General features: G+C 46.0%; 1 protein-coding gene across 3 annotated transcripts in view; it reads right to left on the bottom strand.

Annotated features, from left to right (window-relative positions):
- LOC115126507 (neuropilin-2-like) overlaps positions 1-22584 on the bottom strand; it is a 69011-nt gene that overhangs the window by 14567 nt on the left and 31860 nt on the right. The window contains exon 6 of one of the 3 annotated variants that reach the window (XM_065019655.1): positions 9735-11465. The exons of the other annotated variants lie outside the window; for them this stretch is intronic. Within the exon in view, the coding sequence (XP_064875727.1) occupies positions 11062-11465 (404 nt within the window). The 3' untranslated portion in view covers positions 9735-11061. Of the gene's footprint in view, positions 1-9734; positions 11466-22584 lie in introns of those variants that run through there. 3 annotated transcript variants of the gene reach the window in all.

The following is a 22584-nucleotide window of genomic DNA, read 5'->3' as shown; positions in this document are numbered from 1 at the left end:
AACCTTCAACACCAGTCCGATATGGGTCTTTACAGTACCTTCAACACCAGTCTGATATGGGTCTTTATAAAACCTTCCTATACCCTTCAACACCAGTCTGGTATGGGTCTTTATAGAACCTTCCTATATCCTTCAACACCAGTCTGGTATGGGTCTTTACAGTACCTTCAACACCAGTCTGGTATGGGTCTTTACAGTACCTTCAACACCAGTCTGGTATGGGTCTTTACAGTACCTTCAACACCAGTCTGGTATGGGTCTTTACAGCACCCAAAACTCCCTTGTCTACTTCCCTGCTTAGTGGTAGAAGAATGAGCTAATTTTACTCAGGCACCATATGGCCTGTTCCTTGGCCCCAAGGACCCCACTCAGTGCATTAGCTCATTAATATTACCTTGAGGGGGGGGCATCTCAATGATATGACTGTGAGGGGGCATCCCAATGATATGACTGTGAGGAGGGGGCATCCCAATGATATGACTGTGAGGGGGCATCCCAATGATATGACTGTGAGGGGGCATCCCAATGATATGACTGTGAGGGGGGGCATCCCAATGATATGACTGTGAGGAGGGGGCATCCCAATGATATGACTGTGAGGGGGGGCATCCCAATGATATGACTGTGAGGGGGCATCCCAATGATATGACTGTGAGGAGGGGGCATCCCAATGATATGACTGTGAGGGGGGGGCATCCCAATGATATGACTGTGAGGGGGCATCCCAATGATATGACTGTGAGGAGGGGGCATCCCAATGATATGACTGTGAGGAGGGGGCATCCCAATGATATGACTGTGAGGGGGCATCCCAATGATATGACTGTGAGGAGGGGGCATCCCAATGATATGACTGTGAGGAGGGGGCATCTCAATGACATGACTGTGAGGAGGGGGCATCCCAATGATATGACTGTGAGGAGGGGGCATCCCAATGATATGACTGTGAGGAGGGGGCATCCCAATGACATTACATTGAGGAGGGGGCATGTAGTGCATGTAGGGCTACTAATGTAGTGCACTATATAGGGAATAGGGGGCCATGTAGTGCACTACATAGGGAATAGGGGGCCATGTAGTGCACTATATAGGGAATAGGGGGAATGTAGTGCACTATATAGGAAATAGGAGGCCATGTAGTGTACTACATAGGGAATAGGGGGCCATTTGGGAGGCAAACCCAAAGTGACTCTAAAATAAATGCTTACCGTAGACTTAATAAATATGATTAGGTCCATTAACTAATTATAAATATTAACATACTTTAAAACCAAATGTCATCTCAGAGTAGGAAGGGAAGCAGGCAGCCATGGCTGATTTGAAAAGCCCTGTGCCAACATGCCAATTTCTTTCTCTTCAAATATTCCAAAAGTTAGCGAAACAAACTGCTTCAGTGGCAGTTCATAAATAAAACGTAGATAAATTAAATAATGTAATGGATTAGAACTGCGAGGGCAGCAAGCTTTGAGCTGTGTGGATATATAAATCACAGGAGGAACGGAGAGCTGGCTGGGACAAATCAAACAGCTGTACAACACAAGCTGGTACGGAGAGCTGGCTGGGACAAATCAAACAGCTGTACAACACAAGCTGGTACGGAGAGCTGGCTGGGACAAATCAAACAGCTGTACAACACAAGCTGGTACGGAGAGCTGGCTGGGACAAATCAAACAGCTGTACAACACAAGCTGGTACGGAGAGCTGGCTGGGACAAATCAAACAGCTGTACAACACAAGCACAAAATCTGCAATATGTACCTATAGATATGTAACTATAGATATGTAACTATAGATATGTAACTATAGATATGTAACTATAGATATGTAACTATAGATATGTAACTATAGATATGTAACTATAGATATGTACCTATAGATATGTAACTATAGATATGTAACTATAGATATGTAACTATAAATATGTACCTATAGATATGTAACTATAGATATGTACCTATAGATATGTAACTATAGATATGTAACTATAGATATGTACCTATAGATATGTAACTATAGATATGTAACTATAGATATGTACCTATAGATATGTAACTATAGATATGTAACTATAGATATGTAACTATAGATATGTAACTATAGATATGTACCTATAGATATGTAACTATAGATATGTACCTATAGATATGTAACTATAGATATGTAACTATAGATATGTACCTATAGATATGTAACTATAGATATGTACCCATAGATATGTAACTATAGATATGTAACTATAGATATGTAACTATAGATATGTAACTATGTAAAATAAATATTCTCCTCAAAGAGATGTGTGATGTCTGGGGTGAAAATGTGTACATTATGAATACAGTGGGCAAAATATGCACTGTACTTTACATGAGACCGGACCCGACAACATGGTTCTGTTACAGAGTGGAACATGAGACCGGACCTGACAACATGGTTCTGTTACAGAGTGGGACCCGACAACATGGTTCTGTTACAGAGTGGAACATGAGACCGGACCTGACAACATGGTTCTGTTACAGAGTGGGACCCGACAATATGGTTCTGTTACAGAGTGGAACCCGACAACATGGTTCTGTTACAGAGTGGAACCCAACAACACGGTTCTGTTACAGAGTGGAACCCGACAACACGGTTCTGTTACAGAGTGGGACATGAGACAGGACCCGACAACATGGTTCTGTTACAGAGTGGAACATGAGACCGGACCTGACAACATGGTTCTGTTACAGAGTGGGACCCGACAACATGGTTCTGTTACAGAGTGGAACATGAGACCGGACCTGACAACATGGTTCTGTTACAGAGTGGGACCCAACAACACGGTTCTGTTACAGAGTGGAACCCGACAACACGGTTCTGTTACAGAGTGGGACATGAGACAGGACCCGACAATATGGTTCTGTTACAGAGTGGAACATGAGACAGGCCCCGACAACATGGTTCTGTTACAGAGTGGAACCCAACAACACGGTTCTGTTACAGAGTGGGACATGAGACAGGACCCGACAACATGGTTCTGTTACAGAGTGGAACATGAGACAGGACCCGACAATATGGTTCTGTTACAGAGTGGAACATGAGACAGGACCCGACAATATGGTTCTGTTACAGAGTGGGACCCGACAACACGGTTCTGTTACAGAGTGGAACATGAGACAGGACCCGACAATATGGTTCTGTTACAGAGTGGGACCCGACAACACGGTTCTGTTACAGAGTGGGACCCGACAACACGGTTCTGTTACAGAGTGGGACCCGACAACACGGTTCTGTTACAGAGTGGGACCCGACAACACGGTTCTGTTACAGAGTGGGACCCGACAACACGGTTCTGTTACAGAGTGGGACCCGACAACATGGTTCTGTTACAGAGTGGAACATGAGACAGGACCCGACAATATGGTTCTGTTACAGTGGGACATGAGCTGGGTCAGACGGTCTCTCTCCCACCCTGCCAGTCCGTTTATCTGCCCAGAGCTTTCATGTGTCTGTGTTTGAAACATAATCCTTTTCCTCCTTCCAGAGAAATAACATCCATCTTCATTCGTTAGAAAAAAGGTTATCTTTGATCTCTCCATCTCTCTTTCCATCTCTTTCTACATTCTTGTATACAGAAGATTCTTGGAGAGAATCAGATGTAAGCCAAACAAACCCAATCTCTCCCTGTTTGACCCTGATTTCTGTTGGAGAAAAAAAATCTCTAATTTGGACTCATCAATCCAAAGGACAGATTTCCACCAGTCTAATGTCCTTTGCTAGTGTTTCTTGGCCCAAGCAAGTCTCTCTTCTTCTTATTGGTGTCCTTTACGAGTGTTTTTTTTTTGCAGCAATTCGACAATGAAGGCCTGATTCACGCAGTCTCTTCTGAATAGTTGATGTTGAGATGCGTCTGTTACTTGAATTCTGTGAAGCATTTATTTTGGCTTCAATCTGAGGCTAGTAACTCTAATGAACTTATCCTCTGCAGCAAAGGTAACTCTGGGTCTTCCTTTCCTGTGGTGGGTGTCATGAGAGCCAGTTTCAGCATAGTGCTTGATGGTTTTTGCAACTGCACTTGAAGAAACGTTCAAAGTTCTTGAAATGCTCTGTATACCACCCATACCTTGTCACAACACCACTGATCGGCTCAAACGCATTAACAAGGAAGGACATTCCACAAATGAACTTTTAACAAGGCACACCTGTTAATTGAAATGCATTCCAGGTGACTACCTCATGAAGCTGGTTGAGAGAATGCCAAGAGTGTGAAAAGCTGTCATCAATGCATAGTTTTAATGTCTTCCCTATTATTCTACAATGTAAAATAAAGAAAAACTCTTGAATGAGTAGGTGTGTCCAAACTGACTGGTACTGTATGGTTCTCAATTAGTAAAATATCAACCCAGTGGGCCAAGCTGGTGGAAAGGACATCATTTGACCAGCTTTGTCTGCTGAGAACAAATGATAAAAACAAAAAATGAACAAATGTAAAACAGTAATGTTAAAGAGTAGTGTGAGGACCATGTCATAGTAAAATAGGTTCATTTGTTACTCTGATGAGCCCTGTACCCTCCCAGATTTAAGGTCAATGTAACGAGGATGGAGGGATGGAGGGTCTGACTGTCTCACAGGTTATAGGTTGTCTCAGAGGGTATAGTCTGTGTCACAGGGTATATGTTGTCTCAGAGGGTATAGGTTGTCTCAGAGGGTATAGTCTGTCTCACAGGGTATAGGTTGTCTCACAGGGTATAGTCTGTCTCAGAGGGTATAGGTTGTCTCAGAGGGTATAGGTTGTCTCAGAGGGTATAGTCTGTCTCAGAGGGTATAGTCTGTCTCACAGGGTATAGGTTGTCTCAGAGGGTATAGGTTGTCTCAGAGGGTATAGTCTGTCTCACAGGGTATAGGTTGTCTCAGAGGGTATAGGTTGTCTCAGAGGGTATAGTCTGTCTCACAGGGTATAGGTTGTCTCACAGGGTATAGTCTGTCTCAGGGTATAGGTTGTCTCAGAGGGTATAGGTTGTCTCAGAGGGTATAGTCTGTCTCGGAGGGTCTGACTGTCTCAGAGGGTATAGTCTGTCTCAGAGGGTATAGGTTGTCTCAGAGGGTATAGGTTGTCTCAGAGGGTATAGGTTGTCTCAGAGGGTATAGGTTGTCTCAGAGGGTATAGTCTGTCTCAGAGGGTATAGTCTGTCTCACAGGGTATAGTCTGTCTCAGAGGGTATAGTCTGTCTCACAGGGTATAGTCTGTCTCAGAGGGTATAGTCTGTCTCACAGGGTATAGGTTGTCTCAGAGGGTATAGGTTGTCTCAGAGGGTATAGTCTGTTTCAGAGGGTATAGGTTGTCTCAGAGGGTATAGGTTGTCTCAGAGGGTATAGTCTGTCTCACAGGGTTTTAAGTTGTCTCACAGGGTATAGTCTGTCTCAGAGGGTATAGGTTGTCTCAGAGGGTATAGTCTGTCTCACAGGGTATAGGTTGTCTCACAGGGTATAGTCTGTCTCAGAGGGTATAGGTTGTCTCACAGGGTATAGTCTGTCTCAGAGGGTATAGTCTGTCTCAGAGGGTATAGGTTGTCTCACAGGGTATAGGTTGTCTCACAGGGTATAGGTTGTCTCAGAGGGTATAGGTTGTCTCAGAGGGTATAGGTTGTCTCAGAGGGTATAGTCTGTCTCAGAGGGTATAGTCTGTCTCACAGGGTATAGGTTGTCTCAGAGGGTATAGGTTGTCTCAGAGGGTATAGTCTGTCTCACAGGGTATAGGTTGTCTCACAGGGTATAGTCTGTCTCAGGGTATAGGTTGTCTCAGAGGGTATAGGTTGTCTCAGAGGGTATAGTCTGTCTCGGAGGGTCTGACTGTCTCAGAGGGTATAGTCTGTCTCAGAGGGTATAGGTTGTCTCAGAGGGTATAGGTTGTCTCAGAGGGTATAGGTTGTCTCAGAGGGTATAGGTTGTCTCAGAGGGTATAGTCTGTCTCAGAGGGTATAGTCTGTCTCACAGGGTATAGTCTGTCTCAGAGGGTATAGTCTGTCTCACAGGGTATAGTCTGTCTCAGAGGGTATAGTCTGTCTCACAGGGTATAGGTTGTCTCAGAGGGTATAGGTTGTCTCAGAGGGTATAGTCTGTTTCAGAGGGTATAGGTTGTCTCAGAGGGTATAGGTTGTCTCAGAGGGTATAGTCTGTCTCACAGGGTTTTAAGTTGTCTCACAGGGTATAGTCTGTCTCAGAGGGTATAGGTTGTCTCAGAGGGTATAGTCTGTCTCACAGGGTATAGGTTGTCTCACAGGGTATAGTCTGTCTCAGAGGGTATAGGTTGTCTCACAGGGTATAGTCTGTCTCAGAGGGTATAGTCTGTCTCAGAGGGTATAGGTAGTCTCACAGGGTATAGGTTGTCTCACAGGGTATAGGTTGTCTCAGAGGGTATAGGTTGTCTCAGAGGGTATAGGTTGTCTCAGAGGGTATAGTCTGTCTCAGAGGGTATAGTCTGTCTCACAGGGTATAGGTTGTCTCAGAGGGTATAGGTTGTCTCAGAGGGTATAGTCTGTTTCAGAGGGTATAGGTTGTCTCAGAGGGTATAGGTTGTCTCAGAGGGTATAGTCTGTCTCACAGGGATTTAAGTTGTCTCACAGGGTATAGTCTGTCTCAGAGGGTATAGGTTGTCTCAGAGGGTATAGTCTGTCTCGGAGGGTCTGACTGTCTCAGAGGGTATAGTCTGTCTCAGAGGGTATAGTCTGTCTCACAGGGATTTAAGTTGTCTCACAGGGTCTGACTGTCTCAGAGGGTATAGGTTGTCTCAGAGGGTATAGGTTGTCTCAGAGGGTCTGACTGTCTCAGAGGGTATAGGTTGTCTCAGAGGGTATAGGTTGTCTCAGAGGGTATAGGTTGTCTCAGAGGGTATAGTCTGTCTCAGAGGGTATAGTCTGTCTCACAGGGTATAGTCTGTCTCAGAGGGTATAGTCTGTCTCACAGGGTATAGTCTGTCTCAGAGGGTATAGTCTGTCTCACAGGGTATAGGTTGTCTCAGAGGGTATAGGTTGTCTCAGAGGGTATAGTCTGTTTCAGAGGGTATAGGTTGTCTCAGAGGGTATAGGTTGTCTCAGAGGGTATAGTCTGTCTCACAGGGTTTTAAGTTGTCTCACAGGGTATAGTCTGTCTCAGAGGGTATAGGTTGTCTCAGAGGGTATAGTCTGTCTCACAGGGTATAGGTTGTCTCACAGGGTATAGTCTGTCTCAGAGGGTATAGGTTGTCTCACAGGGTATAGTCTGTCTCAGAGGGTATAGTCTGTCTCAGAGGGTATAGGTTGTCTCACAGGGTATAGGTTGTCTCACAGGGTATAGGTTGTCTCAGAGGGTATAGGTTGTCTCAGAGGGTATAGGTTGTCTCAGAGGGTATAGTCTGTCTCAGAGGGTATAGTCTGTCTCACAGGGTATAGGTTGTCTCAGAGGGTATAGGTTGTCTCAGAGGGTATAGTCTGTCTCACAGGGTATAGGTTGTCTCACAGGGTATAGTCTGTCTCAGGGTATAGGTTGTCTCAGAGGGTATAGGTTGTCTCAGAGGGTATAGTCTGTCTCGGAGGGTCTGACTGTCTCAGAGGGTATAGTCTGTCTCAGAGGGTATAGGTTGTCTCAGAGGGTATAGGTTGTCTCAGAGGGTATAGGTTGTCTCAGAGGGTATAGGTTGTCTCAGAGGGTATAGTCTGTCTCAGAGGGTATAGTCTGTCTCACAGGGTATAGTCTGTCTCAGAGGGTATAGTCTGTCTCACAGGGTATAGTCTGTCTCAGAGGGTATAGTCTGTCTCACAGGGTATAGGTTGTCTCAGAGGGTATAGGTTGTCTCAGAGGGTATAGTCTGTTTCAGAGGGTATAGGTTGTCTCAGAGGGTATAGGTTGTCTCAGAGGGTATAGTCTGTCTCACAGGGTTTTAAGTTGTCTCACAGGGTATAGTCTGTCTCAGAGGGTATAGGTTGTCTCAGAGGGTATAGTCTGTCTCACAGGGTATAGGTTGTCTCACAGGGTATAGTCTGTCTCAGAGGGTATAGGTTGTCTCACAGGGTATAGTCTGTCTCAGAGGGTATAGTCTGTCTCAGAGGGTAGTCTGTTTCAGAGTAGTCTCAGAGGGTATAGGTTGTCTCAGGGTATAGGTTGTCTCACAGGGTATTGTCTCACAGGTTGTCTCAGAGGGTATAGGTTGTCTCAGAGGGTATAGGTTGTCTCAGAGGGTATAGTCTGTCTCAGAGGGTATAGTCTGTCTCACAGGGTATAGGTTGTCTCAGAGGGTATAGTCTGTCTGGGTCTCAGAGGGTATAGTCTGTCTCAGAGGGTATAGGTTGTCTCAGAGGGTGTGCCTCAGAGGGTATAGGCTGTCTCAGAGGGTATAGTTGTCTCAGAGGGTATAGTCTGTCTCACAGGGTATAGGTTGTCTCAGAGGGTATAGGTTGTCTCAGAGGGTATAGTCTGTCTCAGAGGGTTTAAGTGTCTCACAGGGTATAGTCTGTCTCAGAGGGTATAGGTTGTCTCAGAGGGTATAGTCTGTCTCGGAGGGTCTGACTGTCTCAGAGGGTATAGTCTGTCTCAGAGGGTATAGTCTGTCTCACAGGGTATAGGTTGTCTCAGAGGGTATAGTCTGTCTCAGAGGGTATAGTCTGTCTCACAGGGTATAGTCTGTCTCAGAGGGTATAGTCTGTCTCACAGGGTATAGGTTGTTTCAGAGGGTATAGGTTGTCTCAGAGGGTATAGGCTGCCTCAGAGGGTATAGGCTGTCTCAGAGGGTATAGGTTGTCTCAGAGGGTATAGTCTGTCTCACAGGGTATATGTTGTCTCACAGGGTCTGACTGTCTCAGAGGGTATAGGTTGTCTCAGAGGGTATAGGTTGTCTCAGAGGGTCTGACTGTCTCAGAGGGTATAGGTTGTCTCAGAGGGTATAGGTTGTCTCAGAGGGTATAGTCTGTCTCGGAGGGTCTGACTGTCTCAGAGGGTATAGGTTGTCTCAGAGGGTATAGGTTGTCTCAGAGGGTATAGTCTGTCTCGGAGGGTCTGACTGTCTCAGAGGGTATAGTCTGTCTCAGAGGGTATAGGTTGTCTCAGAGGGTATAGGTTGTCTCAGAGGGTATAGGTTGTCTCAGAGGGTATAGTCTGTCTCACAGGGTATAGGTTGTCTCAGAGGGTATAGTCTGTCTCAGAGGGTATAGTCTGTCTCACAGGGTATAGTCTGTCTCAGAGGGTATAGTCTGTCTCACAGGGTATAGGTTGTTTCAGAGGGTATAGGTTGTCTCAGAGGGTATAGGCTGCCTCAGAGGGTATAGGCTGTCTCAGAGGGTATAGGTTGTCTCAGAGGGTATAGTCTGTCTCACAGGGTATATGTTGTCTCACAGGGTCTGACTGTCTCAGAGGGTATAGGTTGTCTCAGAGGGTATAGGTTGTCTCAGAGGGTCTGACTGTCTCAGAGGGTATAGGTTGTCTCAGAGGGTATAGGTTGTCTCAGAGGGTATAGTCTGTCTCGGAGGGTCTGACTGTCTCAGAGGGTATAGGTTGTCTCAGAGGGTATAGGTTGTCTCAGAGGGTATAGTCTGTCTCGGAGGGTCTGACTGTCTCACAGGGTATAGTCTGTCTCACAGGGTATAGGTTGTCTCACAGGGTCTGACTGTCTCAGAGGGTATAGGTTGTCTCAGAGGGTATAGGTTGTCTCAGAGGGTATAGGTTGTCTCAGAGGGTATAGGTTGTCTCAGAGGGTATAGTCTGTCTCAGAGGGTATAGTCTGTCTCACAGGGTATAGTCTGTCTCAGAGGGTATAGTCTGTCTCAGAGGGTATAGTCTGTCTCAGAGGGTATAGGCTGTCTAAGGTAGCTTCAGAAGACTGTTGCATATAGTAAGAAAACAAATATTGTCTCCATTGATAGGTGCGCCAATGCAGTTAGTTCAGGATTGTCTCCATCGCTTCAGTCCTTCATAAAGGAAAATAAAACATTAGTTTATAATATATCTAAACAGACACACGCAAGTCCATCATCCAAGCAAACTGAAACACGGACCAGAGTTCTCTCCAAAGGCAGGAGGGAGGTCAAACAAAATAGAGATATGTCGTACCGACATACCTCTCTCTCTCCTGACTCCTTCTTCAAGAGCAGCAGATCTCTCTCTCTCTCTCTCCCTCTCTCTCTCTCTCTGTCTCTCTCTCTCTCTCTCTCTCTCTCTCTCTCTCTCTCTGTCTCTCTCTGTCTCTCTCTCTCTCTCTCTCTCTCTCTCTGTCTCTCTCTCTCTCTCTCTCTCCCTCTCTCTCTCTCTCTCTCTCTCTCTCTCTCTCTCTGTGTATATGTGAACAGAGCACCTCTCCTGTTGTAAATGTCAGAAGTGCTCTACACGTGGAAACAACTCCCTCTGACTATCCAGGCTCCACTCCCCTCTGCTCTCTCTCTCTTTTTCTCCTCTCCTCTCTCACCCACTCAATCTCTGTCTCGGTTTCCATCTCTCCTCCCAACAGCATCTTGGCACCGCTATAAGAGTGTCCTCTCCTCTGGACTGTTCAATCAAAGGTTTAACTCCCCACTGAAAGACTAAGGGCCGTCCCAAATGGCAACCTACCCCTATACAGCACACTAGTTTAGACCAGGGCCCATGGTGCACTATATAGGGAATAGGGTGCCAATTGAGACGTAGACTCATATTCCGAATCCCATCTTTCCCAGAAACCCTTTGTGGGAGTCGGGGCCCCGCCGCTAAGGGTTCTGGCTAGACGTTTTGGACGTAAACAAGCTCAATGAAACAGGAAGCACATCATCACAGCAAACCCTCCTCGTCCTGTCTTAAAGCCACAAAGCAGCAACAGAGGAAGAGGAAGAGGAACCAACAATATCAGCGACAGAAGGAAACTTCGGTGCCTTTTTTGTTGTTGTTGCTCTTAATGTTGTTGTTTTTTTATTTTTATTTAAATGTTCCTTCAGAGACAGCAGATTCCCAAACAGAGGGCCAGTCGGACCAGATCGTTCCTTCATGACATCATCTGAGGGTGTCTATAGATATCTGAGGGCAGGTGTTCCGTCTGGTTCAGCCCGCCCAGTCACAGTACTGTCTCTCTGTCTGTCTCTGTGTCAAACATAGTCAGCACTGGGAGCCTCGAGGCTCATCCTCCTTCTCCAGCCTGATAGACAGCATGGGCTCCATTGGAGGTGCGGAGGGTCCTGCCAGCCCCAACCCAGACAGAGGCCCTCCGTTGGGGTAGTGGGCCGACATAACCCCCCCAGGCCCGGGGTAGTGGTTGTGGTTAGGCCCAGGGCCGTAGTGAGAGCTGTGGTAGTGGGCACTCTGGTAGGACACTGAGTGCTGGCCGTTCTTCTTGGCTGCTAGTTGATAGCGGTGACAACAGAGAACCACGACCAGAGTGAATGATGCCAGGAGCAACAGAGCCCCAACGCCGGCCATTACATAATACCAGAAGGGGGGGATGGGCTGCACTGACACCTCTGTGTCTACTGTGGGCTCACTGGCACCAGGAAGAGCTCCCCCTGGTGGTAGAGCAGAGACACACAGAGAGTTGGCTTGGGAGGCAGAGATGAAGGCAGGGCAGGCATGCAGCAAAGTGCAGACCCTTCTGTCTTTTAATAATATATAGATTTATTTGTGTATTTAAAAAAATAATACTTTTACCAAACAAAACAGACATGTACTGAAACATAGACAAGCAGAGGCTCATGCTTCTGCCATTGCTGAGGTTGGACCTTGTTTGATAAAATGCATTTGCAAAGCCAGGTTTATGCAGCTATAATTTTGGAGATTATCGATCGTTCTTTGTGGAGAGCAGCAGGCAGGTTTTATACGGCAGATTGGGACTATGACATAACCTGAGGAATAGTTAATAAATTATATAGCCTAATGAATAGGTAATCCATTATATAGCCTAATGAATAGGTAATCCATTATATAGCCTAATGAATAGGTTATACACTATATAGCCTGAGGAATAGGTTATCCATTATATAGCCTAATGAATAGGTTATACACTATATAGCCTGAGGAATAGGTTATCCACTATATAGCCTGAGGAATAGGTAATCCATTATATAGCCTAATGAATAGGTAATCCATTATATAGCCTAATGAATAGGTTATACTCTATATAGCCTGAGGAATGGTTCATCAATTATATAGCCTGATGAATAGGTTATCCATTATATAGCCCAATGAATAGGTAATCCATTATATAGCCTGAGGAATAGGTTATACTCTATATAGCCTGAGGAATAGGTTATCCACTATATAGCCTGAGGAATAGGTTATCCACTATATAACCTGAGGAACAGGTAATCCATTATATAGCCTGAGGAATAGTAAATCCATTATATAGCCTGATGAATAGGTAATCCATTATATAGCCTGAGGAATAGTTAATCCATTATATAGCCTGATGAATAGGTAATCCATTATATAGCCTGAGGAAAAGTTCATCCATTATATAGCCTGAGGAATAGGTAATCCATTATCTAGCCTGATGAATAGTTAATCCATTATATAGCCTGATAAATAGGTAATCCATTATATAGCCTGAGGAATAGTTAATCCATTATATAGCCTGAGGAATGGTTAATCAATTATGTAGCCTGAGAAATAGTTAATCCATTATATAGCCTGATGAATAGGTAATCCATTATATAGCCTGATGAATAGGTAATCCATTATATAGCCTGAGGAATAGTTAATCCATTATATAGCCTGATGAATAGGTAATCCATTATATAGCCTGAGGAAAAGTTCATCCACTATATAGCCTGAGGAATAGGTAATCCATTATATAGCCTGATTAATAGGTAATCCATTATATAGCCTGCAATAAAGGCTTGTTTGGTCATTTCAATATAATTGTTTAACCTGCCAAATACTGAATACACTGGACGGAATTCAAACAAGAGAAAATCTGGCTACAAAGTTAAAACAACCTCTTCAGGTGTTATCACAGATCATAGTTTTGATTAGAGGTATTTCAGGTGTTATCACAGATCATAGCTTTGAGGTATTTCAGATTTGATCATACATCAGAGCTTTGATTTTAAGTTTTTCAGGTGTTATCTTCGATCATAGCTTTGAGTTGAGGTCTTTCAGTTGTTATCATCGATCTTAACTTTGATTTGAAAGCTCTAGTCTGAGAGTGCACTGTTTGAATCTAAGATTGTGCCCCTTTAGAGAGACAGTTTTCCAGGACCATATTTGACCTCGACTCAGCTGTCTGCCTAATTGAAAGACTAGAAAGACAGGAGGGAGATAGATAGCTCTACTGTCTATTACAGAACAGGAGGGAGGTAGTTAGCTCTACTGTCTATTACAGAACAGGAGGGAGATAGTTAGCTCTACTGTCTGGGAGAGAACAGGAGGGAGATAGTTAGCTCTACTGTCTGGGAGAGAACAGGAGGGAGATAGTTAGCTCTACTGTCTGGGAGAGAACAGGAGGGAGATAGTTAGCTCTACTGTCTATTACAGAACAGGAGGGAGATAGTTAGCTCTACTGTCTGGGAGAGAACAGGAGGGAGATAGTTAGCTCTACTGTCTGGGAGAGAACAGGAGGGAGATAGTTAGCTCTAGTCTGGGATAGTTAGCTCTACTGTCTGGGAGAGAACAGGAGGAGATAGTTAGCTCTACTGTCTATTACAGAACAGGAGGGAGATAGTTAGCTCTACTGTCTGGGAGAGAACAGGAGGGAGATAGTTAGCTCTACTGTCTGGGAGAGAACAGGAGGGAGATAGTTAGCTCTACTGTCTAGGAGAGAACAGGAGGGAGATAGCTCTACTGTCTGGGAGAGAACAGGAGGGAGAGAGTTAGCTATACTGTCTATTACAGAACAGGAGGGAGATAGTTAGCTCTACTGTCTGGGAGAGAACAGGAGGGAGATAGTTAGCTCTACTGTCTATTACAGAACAGGAGGGAGATAGTTAGCTCTACTGTCTGGGAGAGAACAGGAGGGAGATAGTTAGCTCTACTGTCTGGGAGAGAACAGGAGGGAGATAGTTAGCTCTACTGTCTGGGAGAGAACAGGAGGGAGATAGTTAGCTCTACTGTCTGGGAGAGAACAGGAGGGAGATAGTTAGCTCTACTGTCTATTACAGAACAGGAGGGAGATAGTTAGCTCTACTGTCTGGGAGAGAACAGGAGGGAGATAGTTAGCTCTACTGTCTGGGAGAGAACAGGAGGGAGATAGTTAGCTCTACTGTCTAGGAGAGAACAGGAGGGAGATAGTTAGCTCTACTGTCTGGGAGAGAACAGGAGGGAGAGAGTTAGCTATACTGTCTATTACAGAACAGGAGGGAGATAGTTAGCTCTACTGTCTGGAAGAGAACAGGAGGGAGATAGTTAGCTCTACTGTCTATTACAGAACAGGATCATCGTAAATAGCTAGCTGCAATCCGAGTGGCTACTCCTGGCTAACGTCTCTGTCCCAGAGCAAGCACCAGTTAGCCTGGAGTTAGCCTGGAGCTAGCCTCGAGCTAAGCCCATCTCCCGACTAGCCGAAGAGGTCCAAAAATACCTAATTTGCCAATTGGCCTGGACCCTCTACTGACCCTCTACTGCCGACACGGAGCCCCGCCGATCCATCACGACTGGTCCGCCGACATAATCGTCCGAGGGGGTTTCAACAGGCTTTTCCGCTGCGACATCTCCAAAGATCCATCTGCTGGCCAAGGCCCGCGAGCTTTCTGAATCGCTGTATCTCCAGCTCACCGCATGAAGAGGAATAAACAGACTCACCCCATCGCGACGTCCCCCAAAGGTTAACTCTCTAGCCCTCGCTATCTCCCTGCTTGCTAATTCGGCCTGCTAACGGCTAGCTTGTCAAGCTCCGGTCCGCTAACTGCTACCTTGTCTAGCTCGGGCCTACGAACTGTTAGCTTGTTAGCACAGGCCTGCTAACCGTCTGAACCACCGCGTCCCAATCACTCTCTGACCCCATTTACTTTCTATCTCTTTTTGATTTTTAATTTGTTTATACCTTCCGGAAACCTGCCTCACCCAATGTGATACGGAATCGCTATTACTTTTACTCTTATTTTTATTTTTATGACACACTCAAGAACCTCCAGACGCTAACCAGCTAAAAGCTAGTTAGTCATTGTTAGTTTAAAAAAAAAAAACCTGGATAACACTCGCCAGCCCAGCCCCCCTGCCCATCCACCGCTGCCCCCTGGACACTGATCTCTTGGCTACATAGCTGACGCACGCTGGACTGTCCATTAATCACGGTACTCCTTTCTGCTTGTTTGTCTTACCTGTCGGCCCCGTTGCCTAGTCAACGCCATTTTACCTGCTGTTTGTTGTGCTAGCGGATTAGCCTCGCCTACTGTTTTTAGCTAGCTTTCCAAATTCAACACCTGTGATTACTGTATGCCTCGCTGTATGTCTCTCTCAGATGTCAATATGCCTTGTATACTGTTGTTCAGGTTAGTTATAATTGTTTTAGTTCACAATGGAGCCCCTAGACCCACTCTGCATACCCCTGTTACCTCCTTTGTCCCACCTCCCACACATGCGGTGACCTCACCCATTACAACCAGCATGTCCAGAGATACAACCTGTCTCATCATCACCCAGTGCCTGGGCTTACCTCCGCTGTACCCGCACCCCACCATACCCCTGTCTGCGCATTATGCCCTGAATATATTCTACCATGCCCAGAAACCTGCTCCTCTTATCCTCTGCCCCCAACGCTCTAGGCGACCAGTTTTGATAGCCTTTAGCCGCACCCTCATACTACTCCTTCTCTGTTCCGCAGGTGATGTGGAGGTAAACCCAGGCCCTGCATGTCCCCAGGTACCCTCATTTGTTGACTTCTGTGATCGAAAAAGCCTTGGTTTTATGCATGTCAACATCAGAAGCCTCCTCCCTAAGTTTGTTTTACTCACTGCTTTAGCACACTCTGCTAACCCTGATGTCCTTGCCGTGTCTGAATCCTGGCTCAGGAAGGCCACCAAAAAATTCAGAGATTTCCATACCCAACTATAACATCTTCCGTCAAGATAGAACTACCAAAGGGGCGGAGTTGCAGTCTACTGCAGAGATAGCCTGCAAAGTAATGTCATACTTTCCAGGTCCATACCCAAACAGTTCGAACTACTAATTTTGAAAATTACCCTCTCCAGAAATAAGTCTCTCACTGTTGCCGCCTGCTACCGGCCACCCTCAGCTCCCAGCTGTGCCCTGGACACCATTTGTGAATTGATTGCCCCATCTAGCTTCAGAGTTTGTTCTGTTAGGTGACCTAAACTGGGATATGCTTAACACCCCGGCAGTCCTACAATGTAAGCTAGATGCCCTCAATCTCACTCAAATCATCAAGGAACCCACCAGGTACAACCTAACTCTGTAAACAAGGGCACCCTCATAGACGTCATCCTGACCAACTGGCCCTCCAAATACACCTCCGCTGTCTTCAACCAGGATCTCAGCGATCACTGCCTCATTGCCTGTATCCGCCTCGGAGCCGCAGTCAAACGACCACCCTCATCACTGTCAAACGCTCCCTAAAAACACTTCTGTGAGCAGGCCTTTCTAATCGACCTGGCCCGGGTATCCTGGAAGGACATTGACCTCATCCCGTCAGTTGAGGATGCCTGGTCATTCTTTAAAAGTAACTTCCTCACCATTTTAGATAAGCATGCTCCGTTCAAAAAATGCAGAACCAAGAACAGATACAGCCCTTGGTTCACTCCAGACCTGACTGCCCTCGACCAGCACAAAAACATCCTGTGGCGGACTGCAATAGCATCGAATAGCCCCGTGATATGCAACTGTTCAGGGAAGTCAGGAACCAATACACGAGTCAGTCAGGAAAGCTAAGGCCAGCTTCTTCAGGCAGAAGTTTGCATCCTGTAGCTCCAACTCCAAAAAGTTCTGGGACACTGTGAAGTCCATGGAGAACAAGAGCACCTCCTCCCAGCTGCCCACTGCACTGAGGCTAGGTAACACGGTCTCCACCGATAAATCCACGATTATCGAAAGCTTCAATAAGCACTTCTCAACGGCTGGCCATGCCTTCCGCCTGGCTACTCCAACCTCGGCCAACAGCTCCGCCCCCCGCAGCTCCTCGCCCAAGCCTCTCCAGGTTCTCCTTTACCCCAATCCAGATAGCAGATGTTCTGAAAGAGCTGCAAAACCTAGACCCGTACAAATCAGCTGGGCTTGACAATCTGGACCCTCTATTTCTGAAACTATCTGCTGCCATTGTCGCAACCCCTATTACCAGCCTGTTCAACCTCTCTTTCATATCGTCTGAGATCCCCAAGGATTGAAAGCTGCCGCAGTCATCCCCCTCTTCAAAGGGGGAGACACCCCTGGACCCAAACTGCTATAGACCTATATCCATCCTGCCCTGCCTATCTAAGGTCTTGAAAGCCAAGTCAACAAACAGGTCACTGACCATCTCGAATCCCACCGTACCTTCTCCGCTGTGCAATCTGGTTTCCGAGCCGGTCACGGGTGCACCTCAGCCACGCTCAAGGTACTAAACGATATCATAACCGCCATCGATAAAAGACAGTACTGTGCAGCCGTCTTCATCGACCTCGCCAAGGCTTTCGACTCTGTCAATCACCATATTCTTATCGGCAGACTCAATAGCCTCGGTTTCTCGGATGACTGCCTTGCCTGGTTCACCAATTACTTTGCAGACAGAGTTCAGTGTGTCAAATCGGAGGGCATGCTGTCCGGTCCTCTGGCAGTCTCTATGGGGGTGCCACAGGGTTCAATTCTCGGGCCGACTCTTTTCTCTGTATATATCAATGATGTTGCTCTTGCTGCGGGCGATTCCCTGATCCACCTCTACGCAGACGACACCATTCTATATACTTTCGGCCCGTCATTGGACACTGTGCTATCTAACCTCCAAACGAGCTTCAATGCCATACAGCACTCCTTCCGTGGCCTCCAACTGCTCTTAAACGCGAGTAAAACCAAATGCATGCTTTTCAACCGATCGCTGCCTGCACCCGCATGCCCGACTAGCATCACCACCCTGGATGGTTCCGACCTTGAATATGTGGACATCTATAAGTACCTAGGTGTCTGGCTAGACTGCAAACTCTCCTTCCAGACTCACATCAAACATCTCCAATCGAAAATCAAATCAAGAGTCGGCTTTCTATTCCGCAACAAAGCCTCCTTCACTCACGCCGCCAAGCTTACCCTAGTAAAACTGACTATCCTACCGATCCTCGATTTCGGCGATGTCATCTACAAAATGGCTTCCAACACTCTACTCAGCAAACTGGATGCAGTCTATCATAGTGCCATCCGTTTTGTCACCAAAGCACCTTATACCACCCACCACTGCGACTTGTATGCTCTAGTCGGCTGGCCCTCGCTACATATTCGTCGCCAGACCCACTGGCTCCAGGTCATCTACAAGTCCATGCTAGGTAAAGCTCCGCCTTATCTCAGTTCACTGGTCACGATGGCAACACCCATCCGTAGCACACGCTCCAGCAGGTGTATCTCACTGATCATCCCTAAAGCCAACACCTCATTTGGCCGCCTTTCGTTCCAGTACTCTGCTGCCTGTGACTGGAACGAACTGCAAAAATCGCTGAAGTTGGAGACTTTTATCTCCCTCACCAACTTCAAACATCAGCTATCCGAGCAGCTAACCGATCGCTGCAGCTGTACATAGTCTATTGGTAAATAGCCCACCCATTTTCACCTACCTCATTCCCATACTGTTTTTATACTGTTTTTTTTATTTATTTATTTACTTTTCTGCTCTTTTGCACACCAATATCTCTACCTGTACATGACCATCTGATCATTTATCACCCCAGTGTTAATCTGCAAAATTGTATTATTCGCCTACCTCCTCATGCCTTTTGCACACATTGTATATAGACTGCCCATTTTTTTTTTCTACTGTGTTATTGACTTGTTAATTGTTTACTCCATGTGTAACTCTGTGTTGTCTGTTCACACTGCTATGCTTTATCTTGGCCAGGTCGCAGTTGCAAATGAGAACTTGTTCTCAACTAGCCTACCTGGTTAAATAAAGGTGAAATAAAAAAAAAATAAAAAAAATAAATAAAAACAGGAGGGAGATAGTTAGCTCTCCTATCTGGGAGAGAACAGGAGGGAGATAGTTAGCTCTCCTATCTGGGAGAGAACAGGAGGGAGATAGTTAGCTCTACTGTCTATTACAGAACAGGAGGGAGATAGTTAGCTCTACTGTCTGGGAGAGAACAGGAGGGAGATAGTTAGCTCTCCTATCTGGGAGAGAACAGGAGGGAGATAGTTAGCTCTACTGTCTATTACAGAACAGGAGGGAGATAGTTAGCTCTACTGTCTGGGAGAGAACAGGAGGGAGATAGTTAGCTCTCCTATCTGGGAGAGAACAGGAGGGAGATAGTTAGCTCTACTGTCTATTACAGAACAGGAGGGAGATAGTTAGCTCTACTGTCTGGGAGAGAACAGGAGGGAGATAGTTAGCTCTACTGTCTATTACAGAACAGGAGGGAGATAGTTAGCTCTACTGTCTGGGAGAGAACAGGAGGGAGATAGTTAGCTCTCCTGTCTGGGAGAGAACAGGAGGGAGAGAGTTAGCTCTACTGTCTATTACAGAACAGGAGGGAGATAGTTAGCTCTACTGTCTGGGAGAGAACAGGAGGGAGATAGTTAGCTCTACTGTCTGGAAGAGAACAGGAGGGAGATAGTTAGCTCTACTGTCTATTACAGAACAGGAGGGAGATAGTTAGCTCTACTGTCTATTACAGAACAGGAGGGAGATAGTTAGCTCTACTGTCTGGGAGAGAACAGGAGGGAGATAGTTAGCTCTACTGTCTATTACAGAACAGGAGGGAGATAGTTAGCTCTACTGTCTGGGAGAGAACAGGAGGGAGATAGTTAGCTCTACTGTCTATTACAGAACAGGAGGGAGATAGTTAGCTCTACTGTCTGGGAGAGAACAGGAGGGAGATAGTTAGCTCTACTGTCTGGGAGAGAACAGGAGGGAGATAGTTAGCTCTACTGTCTATTACAGAACAGGAGGGAGATAGTTAGCTCTACTGTCTGGGAGAGAACAGGAGGGAGATAGTTAGCTCTACTGTCTGGGAGAGAACAGGAGGGAGATAGTTAGCTCTACTGTCTAGGAGAGAACAGGAGGGAGATAGTTAGCTCTACTGTCTGGGAGAGAACAGGAGGGAGAGAGTTAGCTCTACTGTCTATTACAGAACAGGAGGGAGATAGTTAGCTCTACTGTCTGGGAGAGAACAGGAGGGAGATAGTTAGCTCTCCTGTCTGGGAGAGAACAGGAGGGAGATAGTTAGCTCTACTGTCTATTACAGAACATGAGGGAGATAGTTAGCTCTACTGTCTGGGAGAGAACAGGAGGGAGATAGTTAGCTCTACTGTCTATTACAGAACAGGAGGGAGATAGTTAGCTCTACTGTCTGGGAGAGAACAGGAGGGAGATAGTTAGCTCTCCTGTCTGGGAGAGAACAGGAGGGAGATAGTTAGCTCTACTGTCTATTACAAAACAGGAGGGAGATAGTTAGCTCTACTGTCTGGGAGAGAACAGGAGGGAGATAGTTAGCTCTACTGTCTATTACAGAACAGGAGGGAGATAGTTAGCTCTACTGTCTGGGAGAGAACAGGAGGGAGATAGTTAGCTCTACTGTCTGGGAGAGAACAGGATGGGGATAGTTAGCTCTACTGTCTAGGAGAGAACAGGATGGAGATAGTTAGCTCTACTGTCTATTACAGAACAGGAGGGAGATATTTACCTCTACTGTCTGGAAGAGAACAGGAGGGAGATAGTTAGCTCTACTGTCTGGAAGAGAACAGGAGGGAGATAGTTAGCTCTACTGTCTATTACAGAACAGGAGGGAGATAGTTAGCTCCACTATCTGGAAGAGAACATGAGGGAGATAGATAGCTCTACTGTCTATTACAGAACAGGAGGGAGATAGTTAGCTCTACTGTCTGGAAGAGAACATGAGGGAGATAGTTAGCTCTACTGTCTGGAAGAGAACAGGAGGGAGATAGATAGCTATACTGTCTATTACAGAACAGGAGGGAGATAGTTAGCTCTACTATCTGGAAGAGAACAGGAGGGAGATAGTTAGCTCTACTGTCTGGAAGAGAGCAGGTTGGAGATAGTTAGCTCTACTGTCTGGGAGAGAACAGGAGGGAGATAGTTAGCTCTACTGTCTATTACAGAACAGGAGGGAGATAGTTAGCTCTACTATCTGGAAGAGAACAGGAGGGAGATAGTTAGCTCTACTGTCTGGTAGAGAACAGGAGGGAGATAGTTAGCTCTACTGTATGGAAGAGAACATGAGGGAGATAGTTAGCTCTACTGTCTGGGAGAGAACAGGAGGGAGATAGTTAGCTCTACTGTCTGGGAGAGAACAGGAGGGAGATAGTTAGCTCTACTGTCTATTACAGAACAGGAGGGAGATAGTTAGCTCTACTGTCTGGAAGAGAACAGGAGGGAGATAGTTAGCTCTACTGTCTGGGAGAGAACAGGAGGGAGATAGTTAGCTCTACTGTCTATTACAGAACAGGAGGGAGATATTTACCTCTACTGTCTGGAAGAGAACAGGAGGGAAATAGTTAGCTCTACTGTCTATTACAGAACAGGAGGGAGATAGTTAGCTCTACTATCTGGAAGAGAACAGGAGGGAGATAGATAGCTATACTGTCTATTACAGAACAGGAGGGAGATAGTTAGCTCTACTATCTGGAAGAGAACAGGAGGGAGATAGTTAGCTCTACTGTCTATTAGATAGTTAGCTCTACTGTCTGGGAGAGAACAGGAGGGAGATAGTTAGCTCTACTGTCTATTACAGAACAGGAGGGAGATAGTTAGCTCTACTGTCTATTACAGAACAGGAGGGAGATAGTTAGCTCTACTATCTGGAAGAGAACAGGAGGGAGATAGTTAGCTCTACTGTCTATTACAGAACAGGAGGGAGATAGTTAGCTCTACTATCTGGAAGAGAACAGGAGGGAGATAGTTAGCTCTACTGTCTGGTAGAGAACAGGAGGGAGATAGTTAGCTCTACTGTCTGGAAGAGAACATGAGGGAGATAGTTAGCTCTACTGTCTGGGAGAGAACAGGAGGGAGATAGTTAGCTCTACTGTCTGGGAGAGAACAGGAGGGAGATAGTTAGCTCTACTGTCTATTACAGAACAGGAGGGAGATAGTTAGCTCTACTGTCTGGAAGAGAACAGGAGGGAGATAGTTAGCTCTACTGTCTGGGAGAGAACAGGAGGGAGATTTAGCTCTACTGTCTATTACAGAACAGGAGGGAGATATTACTGTCTGGAAGAACAGGAGGGAGATAGTTAGCTCTACTGTCTGGGAGAGAACAGGAGGGAGATAGTTAGCTCTACTGTCTATTACAGAACAGGAGGGAGATAGTTAGCTCTACTATCTGGAAGAGAACAGGAGGGAGATAGTTAGCTCTACTGTCTATTACAGAACAGGAGGGAGATAGTTAGCTCTACTGTCTGGAAGAGAACAGGAGGGAGATAGTTAGCTCTACTGTCTATTACAGAACAGGAGGGAGATAGTTAGCTCTACTATCTGGAAGAGAACAGGAGGGAGATAGTTAGCTCTACTGTCTATTACAGAACAGGAGGGAGATAGTTAGCTCTACT

The sequence above is a fragment of the Oncorhynchus nerka genome, linkage group LG1 (assembly GCF_034236695.1).
Source record: "Oncorhynchus nerka isolate Pitt River linkage group LG1, Oner_Uvic_2.0, whole genome shotgun sequence".
In the NCBI taxonomy this organism is placed as follows: domain Eukaryota; kingdom Metazoa; phylum Chordata; class Actinopteri; order Salmoniformes; family Salmonidae; genus Oncorhynchus; species Oncorhynchus nerka.
Note: the sequence above shows the minus strand (reverse complement) of the source record. Positions and strands in the feature narration are given on the sequence as shown.